Source organism: Xiphias gladius, chromosome 8 (genome assembly GCF_016859285.1).
Source record: "Xiphias gladius isolate SHS-SW01 ecotype Sanya breed wild chromosome 8, ASM1685928v1, whole genome shotgun sequence".
Taxonomy (NCBI): Eukaryota; Metazoa; Chordata; class Actinopteri; order Istiophoriformes; family Xiphiidae; genus Xiphias; species Xiphias gladius.
In genome coordinates this window covers 15795601-15805761 of record NC_053407.1, presented here as the reverse complement: position 1 = coordinate 15805761, position 10161 = coordinate 15795601, and the positions used below count along the sequence as shown (strand labels likewise).

Here is a 10161-nt window from a genome sequence, read left to right as displayed (position 1 = left end):
ACACAGTTGTATAACATCAAATGATTAAAATGCAGTCAGATTCTCCTTCAGTGTTAGGCCCTGTTTCGAGTAACATGCAGATTAAAGGCCTATCTGTCCATTTCAGAGTTGACAGATAAAGGCTGTGTCAGGCAAGGCAAGTATTTAAAGGTCAACATGGCTTCCTAAAAAATAGCCTAAAATATACATCTTTAAGGTAAAATCCAAACAACCAAGGTAAACCTGTGATGCTATTTTGTTATAATTTTCTAATAGTTAATTGGTGTCCAATTTTAATGTCTAAATTTATGTTATGTTTAAATAAGATTTTGTACTGATTTTGTTGATGGATAATCTTCCTAATTACAGTCACAGTATTGCTCACTTGCAGTATCCTACAGATAATCAGATTTCCTCAAGTGTCAAATAATTATACCATAGAGATTGCAGGCTTTTTAAAATTTCCGGGTATGACTCAAGTTTCACGCATCTGTGACAAAAAGGCTGCAAGTACAGACATTACATGCATTACATGGCCGTTACCACCATTACCATTTATTCCAGTTACTATTTTATGAATTAAAACTATTTTTTTATCGCTCTATCTTAAAATGGTGAAAGCTAATGGCATAATGTGTGGAATGGGCAAATGGGGATGCGTGTAAATTTCAGATGGGTATAAACGGAACAGACATGCAGTCTTAGTCATAAACTGTGGCCCGTTGGGGTCTAGCACGGATATTTCATAGAATAAAGTCTTTGAAATCATTTTGACTGAGTTACATCTTTAGCAGTGAAGCAACTGTTGCTTCACTTACAGCTCTAGGATCAGTTCCTCTTCTTGATGCGTCTTGTTATCACTGTCAAATTTCCCATCCCTTTGCCGAGCCTCTAGACAGTTGCTTTGGCATTCATGTTCCAAATAGTAGTCCTGCTACTGATCTGTCCACCGCCGATATTCGTGTCCAATGCTGGAGAAGAAAGCATCTTCTGGTGTAGGTGCCACCTGAAAATAAACTGTGTAAAAGTTGTCTAAAATGAGAGTATATGGAGTATTTTTGTAACATAAAATGTGTTAAATCTACTGCTCATTTTGCTTGTGCAATGAATTCCTGATGTTTTGACTCAGTGTCAGAGAATTAGTGGTACTCTAATCTATTTGTGTAATCAGCTGTTTGTGATCAATTTCCTATATTTGTTGCTAAAACTTGAATTTGTAAATACTTAGATGCTTTTTGCTCTCTGACTAGCAGCATGCAGACCCACTGTTTATTGCCATGAATCTGTATGCTCCCCTGGTAAGTCTTGCACATTAAACTCAGTCAAACCAAGATGCATCCATCTGTCATTATTGATAAAAGATGTAAACACCGTCTTTTCTTAATAGATAGGAATAAAGTGAGAAATTGACATGATGTAGGCCCATTGCCACTCAATGCCAAGTTTAAGTTTTGTCTCAGTTAACTCTATGTCGACTGTGTTTGACAGAAGGGTTGCAACTTAACAACAGAAATCAGTGAAAATCATCTTCCAGAATAAGTGGCGATGCGTTCAAGTCGCTTGTCTTTCCAAAAACCCAAGGCATAAAATAGAAAAACAGCAAATTCTCACATTTGAGAACCTGGAACCACAGAGTTTGCATTTGATGAATAATTGATTATTTATCGAGCTATACTGTCTATTGATTTATCAAATAAATCAGAATACCTTTGACATACATTAATATTTTGACATTTATTTTTTAAATTAAATCAACATTAACACTTATTCTATTTGTACATAAAGCTTAACTTTCAGTGGATGACGCGTGCGTTTTGTTGTTGTTGTGTGAGGCGTTCAAGTAACATGAGAAAAATGACTTTCAACTTCCATCATCAAAAATAACAACCGTCGGAAAATGTTAAATGATGAAAAAAAAATTGTCTTTTCATTACAAAACTCAGGACACAAGCGCTTGCCTCATATTGTATTTATTTGACACAATTAATTTTTATGTAAAATACCAAGTCAGATACAGTAGTAAGTATTTACTCAAGTACATACTGTTTTGAGGTACTGGTGCTTCACTTGAGTATGTCCATGATATGTTACTTAATAAAGTTACTTTTTTCCCCCTTATATTTCAGAAGGGAAATACTGTACCTTTTACTCCATTACATTCTAGAAGATAATCCCAATTATCTTCTAAATGTGAAGATTTTTCATACAAACAAAAATTTATAAAATACGATTTAGTGATTTCGCTGATTGTTAGCACTTCCACCAAAAGAGACACTGCCCCTCTGAACCTCTCAGATGATTTCACAACTCTTTTGAGTCTCAGAGAGGTAAAGTTATCCAATATTTCACATAAAGCAAAGATTAAAAGTCCCAGAAAAATGAATGCAGATTTGTGTAGCGGAATTCATTTTCTTCTTTTTCTGCCCCATCAGTCACCTCATGACCCCTCAGATTTATCTGATGGCCCTTTGGAGGAGCCAACCCCTAGGATGGGAGCCACTTGCTCCACCTCGAGCAGAAACATCAGTAACACATCTGCCTACACACTGATGCATTAGCATTAACAAGCTAATAATATTATATATGATAATATGATATAAGTAACAGGGGACATTTGACTGTAGAATGAGTACTTTTACTTTAGATACCTTGAGTGTATTTTGTTGATATTATTAATGTACTTTTACCTGAGTAAGATTTTGAATGTAAGACATTTACTTGTAAAGGTGTATTTTTATATTAGTTTATTTGTACTTGTACAATGCCCAGATACATGTGGAAAATGGTGAGAACGGGATTGTTGCGTGGTGATCAGGAGCAACTAAAGTCTACTGACAGCAAAAACTGGTTCCATCCGAGGCAACGTGAACGCAGCGTAACAGTCAAAAGGAACTGCAGCGACACCTCGGGGCCGCCCGGTTGAGCTTCGTCTCATCGGCCGCTCATCGCTACGTGTCCTCCGGTTACGTTAAATCCCACTCCGTCCCTCCCGCAACGCGACAGGAAAACAGGCAGCTACAAGTCAGCGGCGAAACCAGCTGCTGTCTCGGTTAGCGGCTCGGCTCAGACATGGGCGATATCGTACTGCCGCGGCGCATGTTCCTCTGGTGCATGGCGGTCATCTACCTGGCCGCTTTTGTTTCCCTCTATGTGCAGATACCAGGTGAGACCCGCAAGCCTGCCACCTGCGCGAGAGTTAGCGCTCCTAACTTAACTGCTGTGTGTTAGCTTGTTAGCTGGGAACTTGGCGCCCAGTCCTTTCTGTCTTCCTGCCCCCTTTTTCCGCGGGCTGCGGCCAGAGAGCTTTCCTAGCACCTGGTTAAAATTGCGAGCTAACGGCCTCCGAGAGAGACCCAACCTGCCGTAGAAGACGCTCAAATGATAGAAATGTATTGTACCAGACCACCCGGAAACCCCAACAGTTGTGTTATTGCCCGGCAGAAATCCAGGAGACGTCGCCCACGCCTGCGTGTTAAAGGAAACGCTGTATATTTTGGAATACACATTTATTTAGATACAGTGTGTATTGACAAAAAGCGAGAACAGAGATTCAGAAATCTGGGCGAATTTATTAAAAAAAAAGGGGAAAACTGAAATACCACATCGATCTAAGTATCAGTGATGAATAAGGGAGTGGAGAAACATACCAAATACCTACGGCAGGTTAGAGGGACAGCGTTCATCACCAGCAACATCAAAACGCAGAGTGAAGGCAAACCTTTTGGAAGAACAGTGGATTTGCTGAACCTTGGGAGACTCGCTTGCCTTGGAGCATTGGCGCTGTCCTGGATGTCCTGCATCCTGCGGCGGCCCAGCAACTTCCTGTGACACTGTAATGTTGGTCTTTACCACGGTTTACATGTTTGTGTTTTATCTCTAGGTCTCTATGGTAACGAGGGGCTGTTGCCCGCTCGTTGGCAGCTGCGGTACAGCGGTAAGCCCCTGGGGGAGCAGCTGCTGTCCTCTCCCACCCTGCTGTGGCTCGGACCTTGGTTTGGCCTGGACACGCACACTGCCATGGAGCTGCTGTGTCTCATAGGGGCTGCACTGAGCCTCGCCGCCACGCTGGTGGAGGCTCTCCGAGACAGCCTGGTGTTCTTCTGCCTCTGGGCCTTGTACCTGTCCCTGTATCAGGTGAGTTTGTGTCAGCTTTACCTTTTGTTTTGTTCTTTCTTGTTCTCTTTTCTGTCACGATATTTCCAGTTGTCATGCTCGTCCTCATTAAACATATTTGTTTCAGGTGGGCCAGGTTTTCCTCTACTTCCAGTGGTGAGTGGACAATATGATGTTTATAGCTGATTTTACTTTTTCATGAACACATTACTTCTTCAAATAGCAGTTAGAAGAACGAGACCAAGAAGGGTTTGGCAGTTTGCTGATGTGTGTGTCATTCTCACTATAACAACAATGTATATCTCTGCAGCTGTGCAAAAACACTAATAGACATCACAATAACCTAGAATGACAGCTCTGGTTCCCCTATCCTCTCTCACCGATTGTTTCCTGTTGCTCTTTCAACAGGGACAACCTGCTTCTAGAAACCGGGTTCCTCTGTATCCTTGTTGCTCCGCTGACAATAATCAGAGGATCACGGGGGGTCAGAGAGCACGATCGCGTGACCTTCTGGCTGATCCGCTGGCTCCTCTTCAGGCTAATGTTTGCCTCTGGTGTGGTGAAGCTCACGTCCCGCTGTCCCACATGGTGGGGCCTTACAGGTATGTGTGAGTGTCACTGTATGGAGGATTTTGTTTTGTTTATTTGTTGGTTTGTTTGCTTGTCTCCGTTTTTTTGTGACATAACTGATTTGTAAGAAAGGGTAGTGTGTATGTGTTGGGGATGTAAATCCTTGGAAGAAATCCCACTACTACCGTTGAAACCTACAGTTTAACTCCTCCGACATCTCTGACACTATAACTGACATTAATTCTTGCCAGTCATCCGTTCTACACATTTCCATGTGTGTCAGTGAATTATCAGGATCTCATCTATTTTTTTTCCGTTTGATTAAGTTTATTTTTCCACTGTGTGTTGTACAGCTTTGACATATCACTATGAGACTCAGTGTATTCCCACCCCGGTGGCCTGGTTTGCCCACCAGTTGCCAGTGTGGTGGCAGAAGCTAAGTGTGGTGGGAACCTTGGTCATAGAGATCGCTGTGCCACTACTGTTCTTCAGTCCACTACGTAGGCTGCGACTTGGGGCTTTTTACTTGCAGGTGGGTAGAAATCCAAATGTTCTTTTTTGATTTCTATAATTTTTCAATTTTTTTTTCATTACTTTGCTGAATGACTGACCTTGTTTTTGTGCTTTTGAATTTGAGCAATCAGCTCTAGGTTCACTGACATGCATACTTAACTTCAGGGTTGTAGAGTGGTTCATTCTTGCACTACTACAGGTTTGTGCGTAAAGTGTTGTGCTTAGTAAAAGCGGTTGCTTTCACCCCACTCAAATTGTTGCTGTGTGCATATTGGTTGATCTGATTTCTTTTCGTATTTCTCCGTTGTGTAGGTGCTGCTGCAGGTGCTCATCATTTTGTCTGGAAACTACAACTTCTTCAACTTGCTGACGTTGGCCCTCTGTCTGTCTCTGCTGGACGATCGGCACGTACACTTCTGGCTACGAAAGGTTGACAAGACCAACAACAATGGTATGATAAACTTATGCATGTGTATGTATAATTATGCAGGCTTCACAAATTTTGAAAATTTTTTTTTTTTTTTTTAATGAGGAAAATCAATCTTGATATTGCCCGTTCTTAAAGCTTAGGATTACTTAAACAAGAAAGTATAAATGTTATAGTCCAGTGACGCACTTGTTAATTCAGTTTCCACAGCAACAGGCTCAGTGTTGTTTCACAGGCAAAAGTTTTGTGATATCCTGTGATCAGCATACGTCTTCATATTAAACACCCACCAACACCTACAAAGTCAGTAGACAAACTGTGATCAGAAAAAGTTTTTAATATTTTAACTGATAATGCATATGAACCCTGTCTACACAGGGACATGCGTACGGAAAGCTTGAATTTGGACCGGAACTGCTTGTCCGTTCTGGCATAGTTAACATACCAGAGTATCACCCCTTTCTTTTTCTTTTTTTCTCTCTGCCCTGATCAGACTCCAGGTTGTGGTCATGGCTGTGTTATCTGCTGGAGCTGGCAGTCTGGTCTCTCGTGATCTTTGGAACAATTATATGCTTTGACCTTCAGCTGGATAAAACGAAGAACGGCATCTCCTCCAGGACAGGTGTGTGTGTGTGTGTGTGTGTGTGTGTGTGTGTGTGTGTGTGTGTGTGTGTGTGTGTGTGTGTGTGTGTGTGTGTGTGTGTGTGTGTGTGTGTGTGTGTGTGTGTGTGTGTGTGTGTGTGTGTGTGTGTGTGTGTGTGTGTGTGTGTGTGTGTGTGTGTGTGTGTGTGTGTGTGTGTGTGTGTGTGTGTGTGAATAAAATCAATATGCATTTAGGAGTTTTTTTTGTTTACGTTTTTTGTCCTTACAGCATTCACATACCACAACTTTAACCAGTTTCTGAAGACCGTTACTATCCCCTGTATCTGGATTGGGGTCCTCTCTCTCAGCTGGGAGATTGTCACAGCCATGTTCAGGTAGGACTAGCTTCAATGTGTAGCTGGGAGCTTGATCATGTGATCTGTTACACGAACTCTATTGCTTGTTATAAAAAAACGTGTTATTGTGCAGCAGAAAAACAAAAACAATGTACTTAATGTGTTTTGTGTAGGTGTGCATGTGTCTGCGGTTTTATGAAGAGGTTGGGTGGAACCGTTCAGTGGACTGTTTTTGCTGCTGCCACTGCTGCGATGTTCACTGTCAGTCTGGTGGGTGCCGTTGGAAATTTTAGCGATGGTTGAACTTCATATCACTTTTTTAGTTGAACCCCATAACCAGCAGTATAACTCCCTAATTTTGCTGTCATCTCACAGATTCTGGTGCCATTGTGTTGGTTCAAGTCAGAATATCAGTGTTTTCTCTGACTTTGTCACTTTCTGACTTCTGTTTTTCTGCCCCAGGTGCCATTCACCTACATAGAGTATGAATCTAACGGCAGGCTGTGGCCTGGAGTGCGTCGGACCTATGAGCTTGTGAATCGCTACCAGCTGGTCAACTCGTACGGCCTCTTCAGAAGGATGACAGGCGTCGGGGGACGGCCAGAAGTTGTCATCGAGGGAAGCAACGATGGAGTCACCTGGACGGTGAGATCATGGATAATGGTTTAAACAGGTTCTAAAATATGACTTTTAATGATCAAACTGCTAATTTCATACAAACTTGCTGTATAAGATGCTTCTAGTTTCCAAAATCTGTAATTGTACAACAAAAACCTGGAGGCAGTATTGAACAATTTCCTTTTAAATAATAATTGTGTAGACTCACTGTCCTATTCTGTACTAAGTTATTTAAATCAGCATGTTTCTGTTTTTCTTCTAGGAGATTGAGTTTATGTATAAGCCAGGGAACCTAAGTGCATCTCCGCCTGTGGTGACACCTCACCAGCCCAGGTTGGACTGGCAAATGTGGTTTGCTGCCCTCGGGGCTCATACGCAGGCTCCATGGCTCACCAGCCTGATTTACAGACTGCTGCAGGGAAAGAGAGATGGTAGGCACCATCAGAGAGAGAGTTTTTTTTTTTCTTGCTGTGTTTCCTGTCACTCTTACAACTACTAAAGGGAGATTCAGTGCTGAATCAAATGGTGCAGATAACGGCTGCCGCACTACTGTTTATGGATTAAAACATTAAACCATGCTGCACTTTTCACCATACCCAAACAATGATGTCACAGCGGGTGCCTTGCCAGTGTCAGCTTACTGACAAGACCTTCTGTGACATCACTAATTGGGGTGCGATAAGAGGTGAATCCAGCCCTGCATCATTGCATTAGTGCAGCTATGCCTCACACTAATGCCTGGTCAGGAACAATTTAAATAGCCGTTTTTCTCTGTTTGTACCAAAAGCCACTCAGTGCCTCTTCTGTTTGCGCCCCCATCCAAGACTGCAATGCCTTGGACTAGGGCTAGAGGTGCATCCTATTTGAAGGGCTCAATCCTCCACCACATGCAATATTTTTTTTTTTTTGTTTAAGAACAAGCAGATCTCTGAAAGCTTTGTTTTGTGTCCTGCAGTGATAGAGTTGATCCAGACAGATATATCTCAGTATCCATTCCACCAGAAGCCTCCTGCCTACCTCCGAGCTCACCGCTACAGATACTGGTTTACTGAACCAAAGGCCGACGGGTCAGTGCTTTCTTTCTGCTTCTCCCTCTGTCTCAGTGCATTCACATACGCTGAGCGTTCGCCCGAATGCTGTCAGTCAACACAATCTGGAAAAGTAATGCCAAATTAGAACTTGATAAACAGGTACTAACATGATTTGTTGCTTTTTTGTCGCTATTTTTAAAAGGATTTTAAATTAAGCGTGTTTAGGTATTCATTCTGGCATTTTTAAGTTCACTTAATTTTTCCTGTGGAAACATGTCCTAAAAACAGGAAAAATGTTAAACTTATTCCAAATTGTTTGAATTGTGCACAGGGTTTGGTTGTATTGTACTTAATTCATTGTTGTAAACGTTCTGCAATTTTCCTGCTTGTTGTGATGTTACCGTCTCGGCCTGTCTGAATTAGAAAAACTATTTATTTATTTAATTAAGTTTTGTCTCAGTTTTTTTTTTTTTTTTTTTATAAGCAACCTCACCCACACACAAACAACAGGATATTAACCCTTTGCCTGGTCTTTTTTGGCAGTTCTTACCCACAAAACTGGTGGAGGAGGGTCTATGATGAGGAATTCTATCCCACAGTGCACCTGGGCAACACCGTCCTGGAGAGCATGCTCAACCAGTACGGACTCAAGGTAAATCATCTTAAAAATCATCTCTCGTCTGTATTACCCTTCATCATAAATCTTTCATTAGAAATTAAGGAAAACATGGGAAGGAAATGTCCCTTTTTTATGCTTTAATTTATTAGAATCCCACCTCCTTTTTAATATTGATGTTTATTTGTCTGTAGAATAATTCGCCTCCACGTCGCATGTCCAACACCAGTGTTGCCCGGGCAGTGAGGTGGGTGCGCTCTCAGGTCAAAGGTGTTCCTGCCCACACACTAATCTGGACCCTCATTGCCTGCAGCGCCACCTTCTGTCTCCTCCAGGGATTGCGAAAGAGGAACAAAGGGACCCCACTTACTCATAATGCCGCTGTGACTGTGAATGATCACACAGAAAATGAATCTGACGGCTCTACAGACAATCTTGAGAAATCAGATGAACAGCAGGCAGTGAAGGGGGAGGAGGAGGCGGAGGAGGAGGAAGGAGAAGACAGTGAAGATGAAGTGGAGGAGGGTGAAGGAGAGAAGGACACTGTTAGCGATGACGAAGAGGGCAAGGAACAACATGAGAAGGAGGATGAGGAGGAAGAGAGAAAAGAAAAAGATGACATCCTCCAAAAGAGAAAGTTTAGATAAGGATGCAGGTAATCCCGTAATGACTGTTGCCTTTATAAAATATTACCGAAATGACCAAAGAAATCGTTCTTTGTATATTTCTGCTTCACAATTATTCAGTTAAGAAACAAAATGTTTATTTGCCTTCTTTCACCTACACCTACTGCAGCACATTGTTCATATATCAGTTGTCTACATCAGGAACCAATCGCCTAATCACTTTGGATCATTGGTTTTAATTCAGCAGATCTTGCCAGGTGTGTATACATTTTAAAACCTCCCTCGCTGGAATCTGACTTCAGTTCAACTCCCAATGTGAAATCTAGTCAGCAGATCAAATGTTGAATGAAAGTAGAGAGAGGTATAGAATTTAAAATGTAAGGCGGGTTCTGTTTTGTTCATGTTACTATGCCACTCTTTGTCTTCTTTTTTCTGTTATGTGTGGTTCCACTTGTATATTGATACAGGTGTGTGTGTGTGTGCGTGTGTTTTTGCTCTGTTTCTCACTGTGGTCCCTTGCCCCTATTGCTGTATGTAGAGAAATAAAACAACTTTGCACTTTTTCTTTTTTCCAACATATGTGTCATTTGTTTCTGTCCGTATTAGAAACAAAACCATCACAAAAAACATTGTAGTACTTTTAAAATGTTTTTTATATAAGATTAAAATGCAATAAAATAAAATGCGTATCTGAAAATTTTTATTAGAAAATGTGTAATAATGGAGAGTT

General features: G+C 41.4%; 1 protein-coding gene across 1 annotated transcript; it reads left to right on the top strand.

The window, feature by feature from the left end:
- Window positions 1–2880: 2880 nt before the first annotated feature.
- On the top strand, window positions 2881–10006 carry lmf2a (lipase maturation factor 2a). Its single transcript, XM_040133988.1, has 14 exons — window positions 2881–3142; window positions 3860–4113; window positions 4220–4248; window positions 4501–4694; window positions 5016–5194; window positions 5488–5626; window positions 6096–6224; window positions 6474–6579; window positions 6714–6810; window positions 7003–7185; window positions 7421–7589; window positions 8114–8225; window positions 8733–8841; window positions 9000–10006. Exons 1-14 carry the CDS (start codon window positions 3049–3051, stop codon window positions 9450–9452), a joined length of 2247 nt encoding a protein of 748 aa, XP_039989922.1. The 5' UTR covers window positions 2881–3048; the 3' UTR covers window positions 9453–10006.
- Window positions 10007–10161: the final 155 nt, after the last annotated feature.

Coding starts and splice junctions, on each gene's coding strand:
- lmf2a (XM_040133988.1), top strand. CDS start 3,049: ATGGGCGATATCGTACTGCCGCGGCGCATGTTCCTCTGGTGCATGGCG. Junction 6,225..6,473: donor CGGCATCTCCTCCAGGACAG/GTGTGTGTGTGT, acceptor TTGTCCTTACAG/CATTCACATACCACAACTTT. Junction 8,842..8,999: donor TCAACCAGTACGGACTCAAG/GTAAATCATCTT, acceptor ATTTGTCTGTAG/AATAATTCGCCTCCACGTCG.